Consider the following 24,000-nt stretch of genomic DNA (forward strand, 5'->3'; position numbering starts at 1 on the left):
ACACTGAACTCAGATCGCACACATTTATCCATGAGGAAAACTGATGACACTCACATCATAATCTCAGGATAATGTAATTGGGCCACGGGTGATTATGTGCTTTGGAAAGTCCTGGTGTGTGTGTGTGTGTGTGTTTGTTGGGCTTTGTGTGTCGTAGGAGGCCAAAGTTTGTGTTTTTGACTAAAATGTTTGAATTTGATGTGGAAGTTTGAGGTTTGAACTGGTTTTGTGTTTATAATTGTGTGTCAGCAATCACTAAAAAATATATTTCTATGTAATGCTGTAGTTTGGTGGAATTGCTAGACAGCTGTGGAAGTTGTGCTTGAATTGTGTGTGTGTGAGTGTGTATGAGTGTGTGTGTGAGTGTGTGTGTGTGTGTGTGTGTGTCTGTGAGTGTGTGTGAGTACATGCGTGTGTGTGTGTGTGTGTGTGTGTGTGTGAGAGTGTGTGTGTGAGTGAGTGTGTTTGTACGTGCATGCGTGCGTGTGTGTGTGTGTGTGTGTGTGTGAGTGAGTACATGCGTGTGGGTGTGAGAGTGTGTGTGTATGTGTGCGTGTGTGAGTGAGTGTGTGTGTGTGTGTGAGAGAGAGAGAGTGTGTGTGTGTGTGTGTGTGAGAGAGTGTGTGTGTGAGTGAGTGTGTGTGTGAGTGTGTATGAGTGTGTGTGTGAGTGTGTGTGTGTGTGTGTGTGTGTCTGTGAGTGTGTGTGAGTACATGCGTGTGTGTGTGTGTGTGTGTGTGTGTGTGAGAGTGTGTGTGTGAGTGAGTGTGTTTGTACGTGCATGCGTGCGTGTGTGTGTGTGTGTGTGTGTGTGAGTGAGTACATGCGTGTGGGTGTGAGAGTGTGTGTGTATGTGTGCGTGTGTGAGAGTGAGTGAGTGAGTGAGTGAGTGTGTTCGTACGTACGTGTGTGCGTGCGTGCGTGCGTGCGTGAGAGTGAGTGAGTGAGTGTGTTCGTACGTACGTGCGTGCGTGTGTGTGTGTGCGCGTGTGTGAGTGAGTGTGTGTGTGTGTGTGAGAGAGAGAGAGTGTGTGTGTGTGTGTGTGTGAGAGAGTGTGTGTGTGAGTGAGTGTGTGTGTGTGTGCACGTGTGAGTGAGTGAGAGTTTGTGTGTGAGTGAGTGTGTTCGTACGTGCGTGTGTGAGTGAGTGAGTGTGTGAGTGTGTGTGTGTGTGAGAGAGAGAGTGTGTGTGTGTGTGAGAGAGAGTGTGTGTGTGTGTGCACATGTGAGTGAGTGAGAGTGTGTGTGAGTGAGTGTGTTCGTACGTGCATGCGTCTGTGTGAGAGAGAGAGTGTGAGTGTGTGTGAGTGTGTGTGTGTGTGTGTGTGTGTGTGTGAGTGCGTGTGTGTGAGTGAGTGTGTTCGTACGTGCATGCGTGCGTGTGTGTGTGCGTGTGTGTGTGCGTGTGTGTGTGTGTGTGTGAGTACATGCGTGTGTGAGAGAGAGAGTGTGTGTGTGTCTGTGAGTGTGTGTGTGTGTGTGTGTGTGAGAGAGTGTGTGTGTGAGTGAGTGTGTTCGTACGTGCATGCGTGCGTGTGTGTGCGTGTGTGTGTGTGTGTGTGAGTGAGTACATGCGTGTGTGTGAGAGAGAGAGTGTGTGTGTGTGTGTGTGAGAGAGTGCGTGTGTGTGTGTGTGTGTGTGTGTGTCACCTCTGTAGAGCAGGAATTCAGTGTAGGGGAACAAATTTATTTGGAAAACTGCTGCTCATGATCTGGGTCTTGAATAATCGAGTGTGAAGGCTGGAATGTGCAGAGACTTTCTCCAGAGGAACTGTTTAACGCAGACGGAGGCTCATCGAAGGCTCTGCATCTTACACACAATGCAGTTCGGTCATTTGTGTGTTTTGACAGTCGTGTTAAAGTCTGACGTGTATCCTCCCTCTCAAGCTGAAACACGTAAACTTCACTGCACAATCTCCTTCTCGAGGCCTGAAGGGTTTTACATTGTAACTAATCGAAGAACATTCCCACAAATAATTCTGCTGATAATAAAGACGTGTTTGAAAGGTTGTTTTTAGGTCTCAGATTATAACTGTAGAGGAATTTTAGTTTGGAGTCGCACTTTGATAATTTAAATGGGCATTATCCTCATTAATAACGTCTACAAATCACACATCAGATTTTTTCAGAGATAAGACTGGGATTGTTTTTCTTAATTTTCCACAGACATTTTGGCTCGAGCTTCAGCAGAAATTCTTCCTTTATTCTTTAAAGCTTTTGAGTATGTTTTGGAAAATTAGTTCACATCTGGTTTTCCATCCAAGAAACTCGAAATCTTCCATTATTGCTTGTTGAATCTTGCAAAATTGAGATGAGAAGAATGATTGACAATACAGTGAAAGCTTTCATGATGATATTCATCAGACTTTAGCGGTAAAGCTAATGTTGACACATAATCACCTGCTTGTGCAACTAAACACATAATTGTAATGAAATATCCTCTAGATGTACAATAGAGGGTATATAAGTCTTCCTATCCATCTTATTTTGCAACACAGAAGTGAGTTATTTTCAGTGAATGTGCAAGACTGAATACAGTTATGAGCTATTTTTGTACATCTAAAATAAAAAATCTGCATATAAGACACACCTGACACATAACAATTTGTTATATGTGTCAGGTGTGGCTTATATGCAGATTTTTTAACAAATGTGATTGAATCAAATGATAATAAGCCACGAGAGCCCTGAGAAACACAAGAATGAAATATATAAGCAATATGATAAAAGAATAGAAAACACTGAAAAGAATCCAACAAAAATGACCTATCAGAATCAGTAGGTGGCGATAAGAGACTCTTGTGTACCGATTCCGCATGAGCGAGTCTTTGAATCATTCTCCAACCGAATCGTTCAAAAGCATCGATTCATTCAGGAAGGAAAACACATGGCGTGACTCGCTTGCTTCGTTTGAAACTATTTTCGTTGGTGGTGCAACAATATGCGTCTATGTTGTGTCCAAAATGTAAGTTATTCAATATTAACCTCTTGTTTATTGAACTGCTGTCTAGATTCACGCGCAATCGTGCACGTGCAAATACTAGAGCACATTGCTGTTTTTGACCATCTAATGAGACAGTACCCTTGCATAATAATAATAAGATAATTCATTGAATAATAAAGCCAGTATACATGACGATGTACAGATTGACAGATTATGCCCTCATAGTTATCATTTGCTTATGATATCTATACGAATGTTTATCTAAAAACCTTTAAAGTCCCCCTGTGGTGTAAATCCAGCTTTTAATGTTGTTTATGTGTCTGTGTGGTGTTTTTAATATGCTTTAAGACAAACCATGTGTAAATTCATAAGTCGACTCCATTGCTGAGTATTTCCTCCTTAAAACTGCAGTGAACCAAAGACAGTCTCAAAAACACGCTTTGAAATCGCTGGTGTTTCTGACGTCACAAACTACCTTGTAACCAATCAGATCAACGTGTGATCGTCAACCAGTGGATCTCTGAGCTGAGTGAGTGAGTGGAGGCGGGGCTCATTTGCATATTCATAGAACCGCGTATACGGGTGTCGAGTTACATTCAAGATATTTTAAAAGGGTCATTGGATACAAAATTCACTTTTATATGGTGTTTGCAGTGTGTGGACAACCACCATACAATGAATCATTATCATTTAAAGAGACATGCACCGAAACGGGTCGCTGTGAACAGAGCTGTTTTTGAGGAGGTAAAAGGGTGTTGTTTTCCACAACCATTGAGGAATTTTAACCAAAGTATGTTACAAACTTTACATGAAGACCCTGAAGATTCATACCAACTTGTGGAAAATGAGCATCTGATGAAGATTCAAGGAAAAATGTTTAAATGTGTAATTTAGTTGATCAAAGATGAGTTTTAAGGGATACAGTGATTGACTACAGGGGGACTTTAACCTCAGCTAAGAGAAATGTATTTGTATAACATTGAATATAATGTATACATCACATGCTGCTTTATAGTGGCAGACACAGAGTTGCACTGCTTTATGGCACAGCATTTACAATATATACTTCAGTTCCCAGACAGCAACATTGTGTCGGCCCAGATCCGGCCCACATCCGGGACATGTGGATTCAGCGTGGGCCGGATCTGAGCCGACACAATGTTGCTGTCTGATCAGCCTCCTGTTATTTATAATGATTATCATTAATGACAACCTCCTTGAATTTCAAAATAAGATTATATATGAATTTCAGTGAGATTTTCACACTATTACTTTAACAGACTCTTTTGCTTAATGCGGTTTAATCCTGTTAATGTTTTTTCAGCAGCTTTTTACAATAAGGTTCATTAGTTAACATTAGTTAAATACCTTAGTTAATGAACTAAGAATGAACAATACTTCTACAGCATCTTCGTTAATATTAATTTCAACATTTACGAATACATTATTAAAATCTTTGGTTGTATTTGTGAACATTAGTTAATGCACTGTGAACTAACAATGAACAGCTGGATTATTATTAACTAACATTAACAAAGATTAATAAATACTGTAAATGTATCTCATAAAGTGTTACCGTTTTTTTCCTTTTGACTGTTTATAGTTTACTCTGTACATTGAAGCAGTTTGTGTGCGAGTTTGATCCTGGAGAGTTAAGTCAGCTTTATTTATATAGCGCTTTGTACAACACAGAGTGTTTCAAAGCAGCTTCACAGAGATAACAGGAAAATAATGCAACAAAGATTGTTTCCAGAAGAAAATAGCGTCACGGTCCAGCTTAAGTCAGTTCAGTGATGATTACAGTGTAAGAAGCAGGAGGAGCCGCTGAGACTGAAGAAACTCTTTCTCCTTCGTCAGGTTCATCCACTGAAGCCCAGAGAACAGACAGTCATGAGGGACCGAGACGAGCTGAAGAAAGCCATGGAGCAGAGCGAGCGCTTGCTGTCCCGAGTGCGACAGCTGGAGGGGGAGAACTCAGAGCTGAGCCACGAGAAACAGGAGGTGTTCGTCCGGATGCGTGCTGTGAGTCTTCATTACTGATGCAGGAAAGCCCACAGAAGACAGAGAGTCAAGTCTGACAGTTCTAGTGGAAATACGGCTGTTTGTGCATTTTATACTTTAATGCACATGCTTCTCCAGTGATAAATGTAATGCGTGAAATATTTATTAGAAGTTATATTAGAAATAATCAGATTACTTTCTAGAATACTGGTGAAAATGCTTCTGTTTTCCATTTTATACTTTAATGCACATGCTTTTCGAGTGATAAATGTAAAGTAATCAGATTATGTCTGAGAGCACTCGTGAAAATGCTCGTTTGACTTTTTTCCACTTTAATGCACATACTTTTTTTAATAAGAAATATATACATATTACTATAAATCTGTCCTTGAAATGCAGAATCTGAAATATTTTAATTTCCATAATGCACATGCTTCTCGAGTGATAAATATAATGTATTAAATATTTGTTATAAATTATATGGTTCCACTTTATTTGGATAGTCCACTTTAGACATTCTACTAACTATAACTTTGCAACTACACGTCAATTAACTCTCATTAGAGTATTAGTAGACTGTTAGGTTATGGTTAGGTGTTCGGGTTAGGAGAATAAGTTGACTTGTAGTTGCAAAGTTACTGATAGTCAGTAGAGTGTCTAAAGTGGACTATCCAAATAAAGTGTTACCAATTATATTAGAAATGATCAGATTAGTGTCCAATGCACTAGTGAAAATGCTTCTCTTTAACGTTTTCCACTTAAATGCACATGCTTTTTTTATAAATATTACTATAAATCTATCTACAGATTAGTGACCTTGAAATGCAGAATCTGAAATATTATTTCCATGTTGAATATTTACATCACAATGCTAAAATTGTATTTTTTAAAAGTCCTAAATCTTTTGTTTCCAGTTGAAAGCGTATTGTCAGTGCGCTCACAGACTTTTGGACTCTGGCTCTATATGGTTTTATTCCTGCTGTTTCATATTAAGGTAGTTATTTATTACTCTGCTGGTAGACAGTTTACAGTGCATAATAATATGCTTTCATAGACTGAGTTATTCAGCAAATGTGCAAGATCCGCCTTCCATCTGTGATCTGATACGGACTGTTTTTATTTGTTGACTGAGCTCTGGTCGTTCAGTCGTATTGTGATGGGACGGGATTGTGTGTCTTTACAGCCCACCCACTGGAACACAACCATGGGAAGCGAGTACGACACTATTAGCTGAAGATTCTGTGTCGCCCGCTGGGTGAAATATGTCTGGGTCTGGGATTGTGCTGATATTGCCAGAGCTTGCAGAAATGCCACGCTGCAGCTCAGCCAAGATCGAGGAAGACCTGAGCTGGTGAATGCATTAGCAGATGCTCGGGTCTCTCATACGCTTCTCTTTGTTTCAGTAAATCATTGTATTGCGGCTCAGATGGAGTGAACAAGTGTGTTTATAAGTGCATTAATGCAGTGACCTTTGAAGTTTGTAGCCAAGCTTGACTCTTCCAGTGTGTTTGTGTGTGTGTATATATATATATATTTAAAAAAACATTTATTTTTAATTAGAGGTACGTGATTAATCGTTTGACAGATTGCGATCTCGATTCCAAAACCCACACGATCTTATTCCTAAATGACAGTGATTGACAGAGATGATCATTGGGATAAAAGTTTAAAGTTAGGACATAAACACTGTTGTCTATGGTAGTGATCAAAAAGATATTCGTTGAAGAATGAATTCATCCAGTAATGAAACGAGTAAAGTCTTTAAATCCATCCATCCATCCATCCATCCATCCATCCATCCATCCATCCATCCATCCATCCATCCATCCATCCATCCATCCATCCATCCATCCATCCATCCATCCATCCATCCATCCATCCATCCATCCATCCATCCATCCATCCATCCATCCATCCATCCATCCATCCATCCATCCATCCATCCATCCGATTTGTACAAAAACACTGATTCATCCACTAATGAAACAATAGGCCTATGTCACACTTCCTGCTTCCGGAACGCGGAGTAGGGATTCAGAACTTCCGGTCAACAGTATTTGTCCATAAGGATTTAGATTATCAGCCATAATGTCTAAACCATCCGAGGTAGACTGACCACGAGCTATGAGGTTGTGAAACGAAGGTTTTTGCTCCTGTAGAAGCTATAAGTTCGTATGAAATCAACCTTGTTTTAAGATAAACATGTTTTATCCGCGATCTTATGAAAAAAAACTACACTACCCACAATCCTAAACGTAGCAGCAACGTCTGCTGATTGGTCCAAATCGCTGTTGCCATAGAAACGTTTACCTTACTGGCGAACGCCCGCCGCTGCTGTTGTAGTGCACCGGGTTGCTCTGCGTCAGGACGTAGACAGCCATAACTCAGCTTTCACGCTTTTCCACTTGAGAGTTTTCATTTACCATCCGAACCACATCGTCATATGTGACTTCAGGCAGGTTGCGGAGAGATTTGGTCCAGCGGTATCTATCGGACTCCGCCATTGTAAAGAGCTAACCGGAAGAGTCTTATCCCTACTAAAAGACGTACTTCCGGTCTTCAATTTTTTCGTGACATAGGCCTATTGAAGTTTTTAAATGAGTCATTGAATCATTCACGCACCACATGACATTTCCAACATACAAGCTAATCTTGCCTTGTCAGACATGGGTCAAATGATCTGATATTTTTGGAGACATTGATACAGTCATTAATGTTTGCAGATGTCTGGACTGGTTGTGCACCCGACCTGTATAATACTGTATGTGTCATCAGGTTATAGGAGGCTGTCAGAATCATCCTTTGCCAAGCAAGTTTAGTCATTATTTTTTACTGAATATGAAAGGTGTCTTGACTTTTCTGCACCTCTAGCTGGTAATAAAGAGTAAAATATCTTTGTGCTGCCTGGTCAGAATACACAGCATCAGTTTCTGGCTCAAGATGATGAAACTTTCATTTTTTTACTGTATTTTTGGATAGCTGTCGGAAAGGGTCAGAGTTTTGTCCTGTTCTGTGTGCAGGAATATCAATTTAACACAAACTGGACGCCACAGTGTGAACAAATGCTGATATGATACATTATTTAATGTCAGGTAATTATGAATCATGCATTTGACCCTGTGTAAGGTTATTCTGGCTGATCCTGTATATTTCCAGTGTTCTTGGAAAATGGGCTCTCTCCGTGTTCCTCCCTGATTCCATCCCCATCTCTCTGCTGTAATTACACCAGATCCAGATTCACACAACCGTAATTCATCCGTCTCCTGCTGTCAGCCCACAACCGCTGATTACTGGGTTAGAGACAGTCGATTAATTGGGTCTTATCAGAGAGTACATTATTTTAAAACCACACTTGACATTTTTAATATCACATTTAATGCACTCGTTTGAGCACAGATCTTTTTGTGTGACTCAAGAGTTTAGCACAGTTAGAAAAGTTGTTTTCTTCTACTTTGTGATGAACATAAGACTGGAATCTATTAATATCACCAATTACTTCCAAATGATCAGAACGAGTGCAGATCTAAACAGCCGTTTCAACATTTCCAGACAGCTCATGACCGTCTCTCTAATTTTTCTCTTTGTTTCTTGTCATAAACTTTTGAATTTAGTCCTGAGAATTCAGAAATACCGTCGCAGCTACTTCAGTAAGTATCCCATGGAAGCTTATTTCTGCAACTGAATACATTTTTTTTATATTTTTTTATATCAAAGGTTATAACTTTTTTCTCATAATTGCGAGTTTATATCTTGCAGTTGTGCAATCTACACTCGCAATTCTAAGAAAAGTCAGAATGCAAAGAAAATTCAGAGAAAAAACACAATTTCTAGATATAAACTTGGTTTTCTGATTAAAAAAAAGTCAGAATTGAGAAATGTAAACCCAGAATTCCAAGGGAAAGGTCAGGATTGAGAGATGTAAACCCAGAATTCCAAGGAAAAGGTCAGAGTTGAGAGATGTAAACCCAGAATGGGCAGAATTGAGAGATGTAAACTCAGAATTCCAAGGAAAAGGTCAGAACTGAGAGATGTAAACCCAGAATTCCAAGGAAAAGGACAGAACTGAGAGATGTAAACCCAGAATGGGCAGAATTGAGAGATGTAAACTCAGAATTCCAAGGAAAAGGTCAGAATTGAGAGATGTAAACTCAGAATTCCAAGGAAAAGGTCAAAATTGAGAGATGTAAACCCAGAATTCCAAGGAAAAGGACAGAACTGAGAGATGTAAACCCAGAATTCCAAGGAAAAGGACAGAACTGAGAGATGTAAACCCAGAATGGGCAGAATTGAGAGATGTAGATTCAGAATTTCAAGGAAAAGGTCAGAATTGAGAGATGTAAACCCAGAATTCCAAGGAAAAGGACAGAGTTGTGAGATGTAGATTCAGAATTCCAAGGAAAACATCAGAATTGTGAATGTAAACTCCATATTCCAAGTAAAAAGTCAAAATTGCAAGATAAGTCGCAATTATCATTTGTATTCCATGGCAGGTGTAAGCTTTAGTATCTAACTTTAAAAGAGGTTCTCAGCAGAAAGGCTCATGTCTGCTGTACAAGCTTCTATGACAACATTTTTATATGGCAGTTAAATGCCCATTATCAGTCATTAACTAATCGCTTTTGGGCCAAGAATCTAATAGAGTAATTGAAAGCAGATTGAGATCCTATATAGGCCTGCTGGTGCAAGACATAAACATCTACTGATGTTTCATGGGACTTTTGTGGAGTTAAATGCAAAACTGTTCAAATACTCATAATGGATTCAAGCTAAACCTCTATAAACCAATGCATTTCATATATTAAAGATTTTGGTGTTTTCGCGGACTCCCTTCTCAACAGTTGTCATACTATAAACAAACACAAGAAAATCAGTTGATATTCATTCATTGGGAAAGTGGGAAGATTGTTTGGTCATAATTTATGCTCATATTTGAAGCAGACTGTGAAGGCGTTCATGTCTGTGCCCGTGCATCATCATCTCATTACATCATGATTAGCATTGAGATTCATGAAGAGGCCGTCATAATGGCCACCATTATTTTGTCTGAAAGTCTACGCAGTCTCAGCCGATGCATAGAGTGGGTGTCAGGCCATCCATCACATGTATGGTATGTAGTTGGGAATGCAATTCACCAATAATAAACTACATGCACCATAGATTACATGCGTTGATTCAGGCACACCTGTTGAGATATGATCAGCGTCTGCCAGTAATGGTTCTTGGTTCACCTGTTGTAGATGTAAATGGTTGATGTCTGAGTGCTTTGAGTGTTTTGTCTGGTGATTCATGTAGAAAATGAATGGCAAACAGATTTTTACATAGATTACAATAATAGCTTTGTTCTTCTGACACTCACAGACATTTTCCAGACTGTAGGCATGGATTGGTTTTTTAAATAAATGCACGAGAGAGGCCACGGATCACTGTCCGCTCCGTTTCTCATTCATTCGCTTTAATCCTGCGAATAACACGAGCTCTTTCGTGACAGATAGTGACATCACACCGTTTGTTATTCTACACCTCGGCCCAAACAAGAGCGCCTGTTTGTGTTAGACCAGGGCAGGACTTCTGAACGAGGCCGGCGCTGGATGCATTACATCTCGAACAGCTGGACGCCTCCTGTAGTTTCCCTCCAGCTGTTAGAGGCGCAGGGAGGAGGGCGTCCCGCTCAGATCAAATCACTGCAGTTTCTCAGAGATGGATGGAGTCTGTCAGGTTGAGTCTGTCCGTCGTTCCCTCTCTGATGTAGAAGCTGAGCATGAGGACCTGGATTGGGACGGTTTCACCACATCAGTCCCACTCCATCAGGTACTGCGTGTGTGTGTGTGTGTTCTCCTGATAATGCATGTTTATGCTGCCGGTTGCGCCAAAGTCACGGGTTTGATTCCCAGAGAACGCCTACCTGTGAATGTTTACCTTCACTGTTGAGTTGCTTTAATGTGTCTGCCAAATGAATGCATTTTAATGTTGTAATTGTATCCTTGCATTGATATGATCATATAATGAACTAGATCACTTTTGTTGAAGAGTAAGTGCATCATTTCAGAATTGCAAAAATGTAATGTGTGTGGTTGTCAGGGCGTTGTTATATAGTTGCTAAAGCGTTCAGAGTGGTTAATGGGTTGCTATGCAGCTGTTAGGACATTGAAAGGACAGTCCTTATTGGTAAAAGTCAAAAGAGCGCACTCCCAAGTATGATATTCCCTAGATAGTGCTCAAAGTCCTTCCTTCAAACTAAGTCTCGAATGTTTTAACATCCGCCAGGTGAAAATCATAGCGGTGCCTTGGCAAAAACCACTAATTACTGCTTGCAAGTGGATCAGGGGTGTCTATGCATTGTGTTTAATGAATGAATCAACCGAAACCATATTACGCCTTCTTCCATAATGCATGCATTTTGCAGGTTTTCGACAAAAGTGGATGCAAATATCTATTAAGCACACACTTAACAAAAGGCGTTAGAAATAGAATCTGGAATACACTTTTATTCATGACAAAGCATCCAAATATTGAACCAGTGGTGTTCTGTCTCTCTCATATTGCAGTTGGTCATGTAACACCTCCAATTTATGTCTCAGTTGATAAGAAAGTGTTATAAACAGATTTACTACCTAGTCAAACACGTATGAGTGGGGGCACTTGAATTCAGAGCACAATAAGCACATTTATGGAAAAAATATGCATAACGCATCCAGTGCCAACTTTGCAAGGACCCTCATATTTGTGCGTTTTTAACTTGGTACAGATACTTTAGTGATGATGATGCGTGTCCAAGTACAAGTTTCTAAGGAGAGATCAGAAAGCAGAGCTTTTTATGTCCTGTTGGGACTAGTTTGATAAATGATCCTCTTCGTTGAGAGAAGTTCATTTGGTCCTTCTCATGCTTTTAGAAGCCTCTGTCTTCAGATCACAGGACGGTTGTGAACAGCTCAGCTGCTGGATACACGTGCTACATTTTGATCCTCTATTGTTGCTCTTTTTCCTGTCGTGAATGTGTGTCGCCTGAGGCTGTTGGAGAAGGTCACTTTATTTCTCATATTTCTTTATTTCTCGTCATTTTGACTACATTTATTTTAATTGTGACTATATTTCTCGTAATTGCAACTATTTCTTGTAATTGCAACTAGATTTCTTGTAATTGTGACTATTTTTCTCGTAATTGTTACTATTTCTTGTAATTGCAACTATATTTCTTGTATTTCCAACTATATTTCTTTTAATTGTGACTATTTCTTGTAATCATGACTTTCTTGTAATTGCATCTTTATTTCTCATAATTGCTACAATTTTTTTTATTGCAACTATTTTTTTTGTAATTGTGACTATATTTCTGGTAATGGCAACTATTTCTTGTAATTGTGATGTTATTTCTCGTAATTGTGACTTTCTCATAATTGCTTCTATTTCTTGCAATTGCGACTATATTTCTCATAATTGCAACTATATTTCTCATGATTACGGTTACTTCTCGTAATTATGGCTATATTTCTCATAATTGCATATTTTTTTCTCGTGATTGCGACTATTTCTCATAATTGGAACTTTTTTTTAATCGCAACTTTATATCTTGTAATTGCATCTTTATTTCTCATAATTGCTACTATTTCTTTTAATTGCAACTATTTTTATTGTAATTGTGACTATTTCTCGTAATTGCGACTTTATTTCTCGAAATTGCGACTTTCTTTTAATTGCAACTGTATTTTTGTAATTGTGACTATATTTCTTGTAATTGCAACTATTTGTCATAATTGCTTCTATTTCTCGCAATTGTGACTATTTCTTGTAATTGTGACTATTTCTCGTAATTGCGACTTTATTTCTCGAAATTGCGACTTTCTTTTAATTGCAACTGTATTTTTGTAATTGTGACTATATTTCTTGTGATTGCAACTATTTGTCATAATTGCTTCTATTTCTCGCAATTGTGACTATATTTCTTGTAATTGTGACTATTTCTCATAATTGCACCTATTTCTCGTAATTGCGACTATATTTCTCATAATTACATATTTTTTTCTTGTGATTGCGACTTTGATAATTGGAACTTTTTTTAAATCGTAACTTTATATCTCGTAATTGCTACTTAATTTCTCATAATTGCAACTATTTTTTAAAAATTGCAAATGTTTGTCTTGCAAATATGACTCCTCGTAATTGTGACAATTCCGAAAAATAAAGTTGCCTTTATAAGAAATAGTGACTTTCATTTGAAATTTTATCGTAAATTTGGTGTGGGCTGTATTCAGGATCCTGCGGCAAGTTCGTTTTATCCTTCTCATGCTCTTAGAAGCCACAGTCTTCAGATCACAGGATAATGGTGAAAAGCTCAGCTGCAGCTTCACACTTTGAGCCTGTTTTGTTGCTCTTTTTCTTGTCATCACCCTGTGAAGTTGTTCCCCTGAGGCTGAATGCGGTGTGAGGTGTGAGACTCATCATTGCCTCTCGTTCTCTGGATCTCCAGGAGCAGGAGAGCCTCCAGCGGGCCGAGCAGCGCTGTGAGCATCTGGAGGAGCGTCTGGAGGAGCTGGAGAACACACTGACTTCAGTGGAGAAGGGAAAACAGGTAGGACTGAGGAGGTTCACACACTCTGGCTGACACGCGTTTGACCCGTGCTCTTAGTGCGCAGCGATTATCTGCTCCGATGAGGGTTTCCTCTGTAAATCATGCATCATTAGTAGTCTGGAGAATATCATTTGAATGTGTGTTGTAATCTTTCATGCTTCATGTTTTGGAGCAGATGTGCTACACTTCTTTTGTTGGAACTTGGGACTAATCTTGATTCTAACTTCAGATAATAAGGAATCATTTATTTTCTTTAAAACTTGTAAGTATGCATTTGGAAACATTCAGGCAAAACTGAAATCATGGAAACTTTAAGGAAGCTTCGAGTAAAAAAGTGACTATATCTTACAATTAGGGCTATATTTCTCATAATTGCAAGTTTATTTCTCATAATTGCAACTATACTTTTCATATTGAGACTTTGTCTTGTGATTGACTTTATTTCTTGTAATTGATTTGTCACTGTTAGAACTATTTTTCATAATTGCAAATGTTTATCTTACAAATATGACTTCTAATTGTGACCATTTTGAATGAATGCAACTTTATTTCGTGTAGTTGCCATTTTATATTTTGTAATTGTAAAATGTATTTCTCGTGATTGCAACTTTGTCTCATTTGTCTTTGCAACTATTTCTCATCATTTCAACTATATTTCTCAGAATTGAAACTCTATTTCTTGCAATTGCGACCTTGTCACAGTTGCAACTTTTTCATAATTGCTAATTTTTTTATCTTACAAATGTGACTTCTAACTGTGACTATTTCTTAAATGCAACTTTATTTTTTTGTTATCGTGACTTTATATCTTATAATTACAACTTTATTTCTCATCAGACTGTCTTTCGCTTTTATCTTACAATTCACATTTGAAATGTGACGTATATATTACCTTTGGTGAGGGTTGTTGACAGCAGTTGTCAGGATCCTTAAGTTTAGTAGGTGTTTGTATGACATATTGCCCATGCTAAATGTGTGAGATTCTGACGCTAACGGTGACACACACAAGACCAGACCTGTACAGCTTGTTTGCTCTTTTACTCTTCAAGTGAAAACAGTTTGTAGTCCATTTGTTGCCATAGCAAAACTGTGGGTAACTTCACGTGTGACCTCAACTCAAACACAAATGGCAAAATTAAGAGCATGACATTCAGCTTTCATTGTTTCTAAATTGAAAACAAAACCCTTGAAATGTTCAAAAATATAATAAGTTCCTTAGGCTTTGTGACATGATCATAATAATTGTTACCTTTAACTGCACTTCATACTTCTAATTCAAGCTAGGTGTGCTACCTTTCAATTACAGCTCGCAGTCCATAATTTTTCCAATTATGATTTTGTCTCATCTCTTAACAATTTACAGTAACTGCAGATGTCTGGAGTGGAGATATTCATCTGCTCATACTTCTCGTTTATGTCTATTTGAGTTCAGAGGGAAGTGAAATGACAGCTGTGTATCAGGATGAAAGTATTCGAGGAGCTTCTCTACCCTTCTGCTCTACATCTGCTTCTCAAAGCTCCCACACACACACACACACACACACACACACACACACACACACACACACACACACACACACACACACTCTCGTCCTTTATTAGTCCCTTATGTCGTTGAAACAAATCGCATCTGCCACATACAAAGTCAGTGTGAGCCTTTTCTTTTTTTAATGAAATTGCAACTTTTGTGATTGCAACTTTTCATATTGAGACTTTATTTCTTGTAATTGCGACTATTTCTCGTAATTGTGACTTTATTTCTCAAAATTGCGACTTTATTTCTCACAATTATGACAATTTCTGGTAATTGTGGCTTTATTTCTTGTAATTATGACTTTTACTCATAATTGTGGCTATTTCTTGTAGTTGCGACTATTTCTCATAATTGTGTGACTTTATTTAGTGTAATTGTAAATTTCTTGTAGTTGTGACTATTTCTCGTAATTGTGACTATTTTGTGTAATTGTGACTTTTACTCAATTTTTGCTATATCTTGCATTTGCGAGTATTTCTCGTAATTGTGTGACTTTATTTTGTGTAATTGTGACTTTTACTCATTTGTAACCTTCTTATGATTGATTTTATTTCTTGTAATCTATTTCGCGATGACAACTTTGTCTCGTATTCGCGACTATTTCTAATAACTGTGACTATTTCTCCTAACTGACTATTTCTAATAATTGAAAATGTATTTCTAGTTATTGCTACTATTTCTTGTAATTGTGTCTTTATTTCTCATATTAGAACTTTATTTCTCTTGATGGCAACTATTTCTCGTACGATAATTGTGACTTTATTTCTTAGAACTTTGACAATTTTTCATAATTACTCGTTATTCTTACTATTTCTCGTAATTGTGACTTTATTTCTCATATTAGGACTTTATTGCTCAAAATTGCGATTGTAATTTCCACTTTATTACTCATAAATGCAACTTTATTACTCGGAATTGTGACTTTAATTCCCATAATCGTGAATTTAATTCTCATTTTACAAATGTATTTCTCTTATTGCAACGTAATTGTGACTTGGTCACAGTTGCAACAGTTTTTCCTAACTGCACATGTTTATCTTACAAACGTTGTTTCTTCAACTGTAGTCATCCGACTCTGTGGTGAGGAAGCTCTCGGAGGATCTGGCGCAGAAGAACGACCTGCTTCAGAAGCTGCAGAGGGAGAAGGAGCACCTGGTGGAGTTGAGCCAGGTGAGTGTCGTGAAATCACATGGGATTGCATTCTCTGTTAATGATCAGGATGAACAGTAGCAGTGTGTCCCACTGGTGATGCTTAGACAGATGCTGGACAGTTTTCACCGGTGGTTTTCAGGGATGCAGTGGTGTAAAGGTCAGTCATGAGGCAATCAGCACAGGGTTTACATTTGCATGGGACAGACGCATCTGGAAGACAAGTTGGGGGTCGTTAACGGGTTAGCGTTCACTTCCCTCTGGCACAACAAGCCGTTTCCTACTTTAATCTGGAAAGTAACTTAGAGAGGTCAGGTCACTGCTGTGATTATTTCTTAAATAATGAAAAATATTTCCTGCAAAATGGTTTATAATGAGTTGCAGCTGTGCAGAAATTACTGATCAAAACACAGTGCATGGCTCGTTATGGCACTATTCGTAATAGAAACGGATTTACATGTCATAAAATTGATGAATTATTCATGTATTTTTTATGATAATTCAGAACAAATGTTGCTAAGTACTTCAGAAGTAATATGTCTTCATGCATCCGTGTCGTGATGCTGTTTTATGTTTTTTTTTGTGTTTTTTTTGGTGAAGATTTGTTCATTTAGATATGCATTAAAATGCAATTCATACACATCCTGGCTTGAATGCACATCTCTGTGATGATTTTTTTTTTAATTTATGATTTCAAATTCATTTATATATATTTTTTTTTTATGGGGCATAAGGACATAAATATCAAGGAAATTTCTTCTTACAAATAAATAAGTAAATGTATTATTATTTCATTATTCCCAATGAAATAATAATACAGTAGTGGTCAAAACTGATGTCCGGCCTAATTAACATCTTCAGAGTCACGTTTTGGTTCCGGTTCACGTTCATGTATTCATGTTTTATTTTGTACTTTTCATAGTCATGGTTCCTGTTTGTCATGTGATCCTGTCATGTGCTTCCCTAGTCTTATGTGTCATGTGTCATGTGTCTAGTTTTCTCATTGGTTCATTGTTTGATTGTTCACAACAACTTTTTTTGTGTATAAATAGCCCTCATGTTAGCGTTGTTCTTTTGTTTAGCTTTTTTCCCTGTAACCACTGTTGGTGAGTGTTATGTTTTATGTTCATGTTTAAGTCAAGTTGTCAAGTCAAGCCAATGCTTGCTCATGATTATTGGAATAAAGCTGCCCATGAGTTCTCATTTACCCTTTATTAAAATATTATTAAAGTCACCCTGTAGTCAATAATTTTTATCCCTTAAAAATCATCTTTGATCACCAAAATGACACATTTCTTTATACCTTAAAACAGCTTGAATGTAACTCGACACCCTTGCCTCATTTAGTATGCGTGGTCCTATGAATATGCAAATGAGCCCCGCCTCCACTCACTCAGCTCAGAGATCCACTGGTTGGCGATCACACGTTGATCTGATTGGTTACAAGGTAGTAGGGATGTCCCGATCAGGTTTTTTTGCCCTCGAGTCCGAGTCCGAGTCATTTGATTTTGAGTATCTGCCGATACCGAGTCCCGATCCGATACTTAATACATAAAAAAAGAATAAAGAAGAGCGAAAAAACAGATCCAGGATGTTCCTTATTTTTTATTTAATTCACCTTATTTTATATTTAATTCACCTTATTTTAACATTCAACAACTCTGTTAACAAACAGAGCACTTCTGTGAGGTAGCTTGAACAATCAAGTAATAAATAAATTCTTCACTTTTGGACTTTAGTGCAACAGTAAATATAAAAAAAAGTCTAATATATAAACAAATAGCACCTCAACTTAAAATACCCGGCAGGCATGTAAACAAATAAAAAATAAAAGTGCTACAGTGTTTGCAAAGCCAGTAATGTGCTTTTAGGAACTGCACTCCTAACTCTTATGCCGGTTTCACACTGCACTGTTAGCAGAGCGTGCAGTGCGTATTTTTTTCGCCGCCCATGTTAACAGATTAAACCAGGCTTTAGAGCATTCACACCGCACGCAGAGGTGGCGCGGCAGTGCGTAGCAGAGCAGAGCAGGAGTGCCGTGATCGTTTCGGCGCCGAGTCTATTTTTGCTGCGCCGCTTTTGCTGAATTAAAGTGACAATACATTGATCATGGCCAAAATACACCGCAGTTTTATCCAAAAAGTGCACTGATGATATCTATTGTGTTTTAAACAGTCAATCAAATGACCAACAGCAATTTAAAAAGAAAACAAATGTCCAAAAACAAACTTGTTGCCATAACAATAAAAACAAAGATGAACCAAAAGTTATATGAAATTATTAATAAAATAAGCTTCTTGACAAGTCTTTTCTCTTAAATGTATTTGAAAACGAAAAAAAGCAATGGCAACTTATCCATTATAGAGTAGCTTACTCTGTCTGTAGCCTACACAACACAACCCGCGGTTCAGCCGCGCGTGACAAACGCTGCTAGTGTGAAAGCAAAACGCGCGTGTCCTGCTCCTGCTCACCATACACTGCTCCTGCGCTGCTTACGCTCTGCTAATGCGTGCAGTGTGAAACCGGCGTAACTCTGTGCCACCGCATAACTATAGATGTGTTAAAAAATAATGAGAATATATATACATATATATCCGAGTCCTGATCGGGAGGTAACGTCCGATTCCGATCGAGTCTGAAAACACGTGATCGGGCCCGATTTCCGATCACGTGATCGGATCGGGACATCCCTACAAGGTAGTTTGTGACGTCAGAAACACCAGCGATTTCAAAGCGTGTTTTTGAGACTGTCTTTGGTTCACTGCAGTTTTAAGGAGAAAATACTCAGCAATGGAGTCGACTTATGAATTTACACATGGTTTGTCTTAAAGCATATTAAAAACACCACATAGACATATAAACTACATTAAAAGCTGGATTTTCACCACAGGGGGATTCAACATTTATTCAAGATGTTATAAGCATATTGTGTAGTTGTGCTTGGAATCGATTGTTGTATGCGTGATAATAATGCAATGAAACATTACAAATTCTGCTGACATAATTTTTGGCAACACATGCAAAAATAAGAGAGAACCATCCAAATATTCACGACTGATTATGCTGTAGTCAATGTGTGAGCTTTTTCCTGTGAGCTTTTTTTTTCTATGCATTTATTTTTTGCATAGAAAAATAAACCATCTGCCAAATAATTTTGTCAGATAAATACCTTGACCAAGTTTAAAATATTGAAAAAATATTAAATATTTTCCCCTCCGAACATCATCCCTTCATTGGCCGCTGCTGTACAGTATCTGTGTTCATGTTGATGCAGAGCACCGTTTAGTTCACCTTGGAAAGTCAAGAAGTGTCTTTTTCTCTTCTCTCAATCTCTTTTGTGCTCTATAAAACTCTACGAGCGGTGTTGAGTAACGTAAGCCAGATGTCTAACAGTAGCAGCTCATCTGTGTGATTTACGACCGGTGGTTTTACCTTCTCAACCCGGTTGCCAGAGTTGTCAGATGGTTATTTGAGCTCTTCATTCAAGGAGTCAAAACCCAAAGTGTTGGGTTGGCGTGGTGTGGTTTGCACTTTTGTTTGCTTTAGACAGGAATGAATGTGCCTTTCAGGGTCTGATTTGATTAAGACATCATGCTTCCTCTGACATCTTGTGTGATCGGGCGAATGAAAGCATCCTGGTCAGATTTATGCCACATCTGCTCGACAGACTCATAAGATTCTCTGTTTTATCTTTGCAGCAGGCCATCGAGGACTTGCAGTGCGAGGAAGAGAAGGTGAACCTCTTGACCAAAGAGAAAGCCAAGCTAAAGCTTCATGCGGAAGATGTGAGTTTGTGTCTGCGGTCCAGAACAGTGTTGGGGAAAGTTACTTTGAAAAGTAATGCATTACAATATTGCGTTACTCCCTCAAAAAGTAACTAATTGCGTGACTTAGTTGCTTTATTAGAAAAGTAATGCTTTACAATATTACGTTACTCCCTTAAAAATTAACTACTTGCGTGACTTGGTTACTTTATTAGAAAAGTAATGCATTACAATATTGCGTTACTCCCTTAAAAAGTAACTAATTGCGTGACTTAGTTACTTTGAAAAGTAATGCATTACAATATTGCGTTACTCCCTCAAAAAGTAACTAATTGCGTGACTTAGTTGCTTTATTAGAAAAGTAATGCTTTACAATATTACGTTACTCCCTTAAAAATTAACTACTTGCGTGACTTGGTTACTTTATTAGAAAAGTAATGCATTACAATATTGCGTTACTCCCTTAAAAAGTAACTAATTGCGTGACTTAGTTACTTTGAAAAGTAATGCATTACAATATTGCGTTACTCCCTCAAAAAGTAACTAATTGCGTGACTTAGTTACTTTTTTAGAAAAGTAATGCATTACAATATTGCGTTACTCCCTCAAAAAGTAACTAATTGTGTGACTTAGTTACTTTATAAGAAAAGTAATGAATTACAATATTGCGTTACTCCCTCAAAAAGTAACTAATTGCGTGACTTAGTTACTTTATAAGAAAAGTAATGAATTACAATATTGCATTGCTCCCTCAAAAAGTAACTAATTGCGTGACTTGGTTACTTTTTTAGAAAAAGTAACTAATTGCGTGACTTAGTTACTTTATAAGAAAAGTAATGCATTACAATATTGCGTTACTTCCTTAAAAAGTAACTAATTGCGTGACTTAGTTACTTTTTTAGAAAAGTAATGCATTACAATATTGCGTTACTCCCTCAAAAAGTAACTAATTGCGTGACTTAGTTACTTTTTTAGAAAAAGTAACTAATTGCGTGACTTAGTTACTTTTTTAGAAAAGTAATGCATTACAATATTGCATTACTCCCTCAAAAAGTAACTAATTGCGTGACTTAGTTACTTTTATCACTGTCTTATTACATTAAGCCACGTTAAAGGAGTCATCGGATGCCCATTTTCACAAGTTGGGATGATTCTTTAGGGTCTTCATGTAAAGTTTGTAACATACTTTGGTTAAAATTCCACAATGTTTGTGTAAAACACCCTTTTACCTCCTCAAAAACAGCTCTGTTCACAGCGACCTGTTTCGGTGCATGTCTCTTTAAATGATAATGAGCAACTTGCTCACCCCCATACACCCCCCCCCCCCCCTTATGTGGGGCGTCGACACAAGACACATAAAGTGCTGTCTTGATGGACAGTATACTACAAATGGCTGAGGGCGGAAATATGCTAATACGGGACAGTCCATCAGCGGTCGTGGGCGGGGCATGAGCATTATGACATCACAGTGCTCAGAAAATCCAACCGGCCTGATTATTGAGAGTGTTTAGACTTTTTGAGGATTAAAAAAAAAGGAGTGAATGGATTTCTTTATTGTATGGTGGTTGTGTCCACACACTGCAAAGACACATTTATATGCAAACACCATATAGTGAACAAGTGAATTTTGCATCCTTTAAGCATTTTCTTTTTATGGCTTTCTATGGGAGGGAAATGCTTAACGTGTAATTAAACGCATTGGGGTTTTTTTCTGTACATGGTATACTTTATTAGTATGATGTTTACTGAGTTTGGTCGTTTAATAACATTGTCTTATTACATTAAGCCACGTAGTCTACACCCGTTAAGTGTTTTAGAATGTCCCGTGTGTGATACAGTAGAATAGTGCTTCTAAAACCGATGTCGGAGCCCCGGTTTCAACCGTCCCATCTCTATGATTTGGTCCTGTAGCTGGAGGATCTTCTGGAGCAGGAGCGTAAACACAGGACAGATCTGGAGAAGAGCAGGAGGAGGCTGGAGGGAGACGGCAGGAACGGCATGGAAAACCTGACCGAGATCGGCAAGATGAGGGCCAGTCTGGAGGAGATGATCAGGAGGTGCGTTACAAACACTGGAGAACTTCACTTCATTTCTATTTCACTGATGAATCAATTATAGGGATGCACCGATTCTTTGAATGACATTTTTGGCTGATACCGATAACCAATAATTCTTTATACCTGAAAGCCGATAACCGATATATTGGCCGATAAATCTAAATCCAAATTTTATATAATTTTTGAGATTCCGATTACAAAAACAAAAGTCTCATCATGTCCCAATCACACAGTTATAATGATGTTCTCATGATACTGTTATGTAGCCGATATGACGGACTTGCGCTGCACATGTTGCTCTGAACTCTATTTTCCTTTTTGAAGTGATTCAATCATATTTCAAGCAATTCAAACCCATCATGTTGAACAGTGGCATCTGAAGCGTCTCAGCTGAAGGAGATAATACATTATTTATCGGCCTTAATATATCAGCCAAACGTTCGCATCAGGCCGATAACGATAACAATAAAAATATATTGATATAAATAAGATATATCAGCCGATACTGATATGGTGGCTGATATATCATGCATTCCTAATTAGTTATCTTTTTAAATAGTTTGAAGAATTTTGGGAATCCCAGAACTTGTCAATGGAGAATAAAAGTCCATATATTAATGCATTGAAGCAGATGATCTTGTCCTGAGATGTTTGACGTCTCAGTGAGACAGATGTTTGGATGGCTCTTGTCTATAACATGATCTGTGTTCGCAGTGCCGTTCTCTGAGCTTTGATGAGATAAAGCCTCCGGGCTCCTGAATCTGTTCAGGCTTGTTAGTTTGCAGAGCGGTGTCTATTCTGAAGAAACCAAAACCAGCTGTTTCATGGAGGCCCAATGAGAAGAAAAAAGGAAATTGTTATAAATATCCCTATAAATATCCCTTCTTTCCTTCCTTCAGATTTTAATATTTAAAGTAATGAAGGGTTAAAAGCAGAGACTGTATGAGGGGGGGAATCATAACTTCGTGATATAGTGGTTGTAGGAATAGAAGCCAGTCAGCTTTCTGATGGAGGCATGACCTGTTTGGTTATGGTTGATTTGATAAAATATGATATTGAAAATCAATCTTGGCCAACACTTAACTTGAGATTTAAGTCTTTCTTAGATACTGGAAACCTGTTTACACCTATAAAAAAAGGTAATTGTGATAATTTCTCACAGTTGCCATTTCATATCTCACTTTGTCACTTTATTTCTTGTATTAGCGACTTTCTGTCCCAGTCTCTATTTGTCATAACTGTGATGTAATATCTGACTTCACTTCATATTTCACAATGTGACTTTATATCTCACAATTATGGCTTTACTTGCCACAGTTTAGCTTTCTATCTGACTGTATGACTTTATTTCTTATTTTAAAGTATCTCAATAGCCTGGTTTCCATTACAGATTTGTGCAAAACTTATGCAATATTTTCTAAATGTCAATAAAATATGCAAAATGACATGTTTTGCAACTAAAACAAAATCTTTCGCAAATTTAAGTCAATTTGAAGTCATTCCAAAAATCATGGCAATGGATGTTGGTCGGTTTATGTATATATCAGCCACTGCACTAGACATTATTATTAATGGGAGGAGACGCAGGTGTTTTATTCAAGCTTTAATGGTAAGGAAAGACCTTTATACTGGGAGCGGCTCGTATGAGGAGTTTCTGGAGTTTCTCCCTCATTTCTGCTTCAAGCTCTGGAAAATTTGTGGCATTTCTTTGTTGTTTAGAATCTTGTATTCCCATAATTATTTTGTCTTTAATAAGTTTAATAAAGAACTCTGTCTCGTCTTCTGTCCAAACACACCGCGTCATCTTTAAAGAATGATCGACTTTTAAGTATGTCAGATGACCTGTAAATCCAAAAGAAAAAAAAGTTTCCATTGCAGTTTTGCAAAATATTTTTCGAATTGCTTGGAAAAACAACTCATGCGAGCATAAAAACTTTTTTGCGATAAATGGGATTTTTTGCAAAATTTACGTTTCCACTGGCCGT

At 37.9% G+C, this 24,000-nt stretch overlaps 1 protein-coding gene across 3 annotated transcripts in view; it reads left to right on the forward strand.

Moving 5' to 3' along the window:
- Window positions 1-24,000, forward strand: part of LOC311095813 (uncharacterized protein MYH16) — a 108,131-nt gene that overhangs the window by 2,107 nt on the left and 82,024 nt on the right. Inside the window, exons 2-6 of one of the 3 annotated variants that reach the window (XM_084134618.1) lie at window positions 4,802-4,966; window positions 13,410-13,511; window positions 16,111-16,215; window positions 19,893-19,979; window positions 21,870-22,015. In XM_084134618.1, coding sequence (XP_083990744.1) covers window positions 4,802-4,966; window positions 13,410-13,511; window positions 16,111-16,215; window positions 19,893-19,979; window positions 21,870-22,015 — 605 coding nt within the window. The remainder of the gene's footprint in view (window positions 1-4,801; window positions 4,967-13,409; window positions 13,512-16,110; window positions 16,216-19,892; window positions 19,980-21,869; window positions 22,016-24,000) is intronic. The other 2 variants (XM_084134619.1, XM_084134620.1) reach the window with 2 other exon arrangements.

This window comes from Abramis brama, assembly GCF_963993115.1.
Source record: "Abramis brama genome assembly, chromosome: 14".
Classification (NCBI taxonomy): domain Eukaryota; kingdom Metazoa; phylum Chordata; class Actinopteri; order Cypriniformes; family Leuciscidae; genus Abramis; species Abramis brama.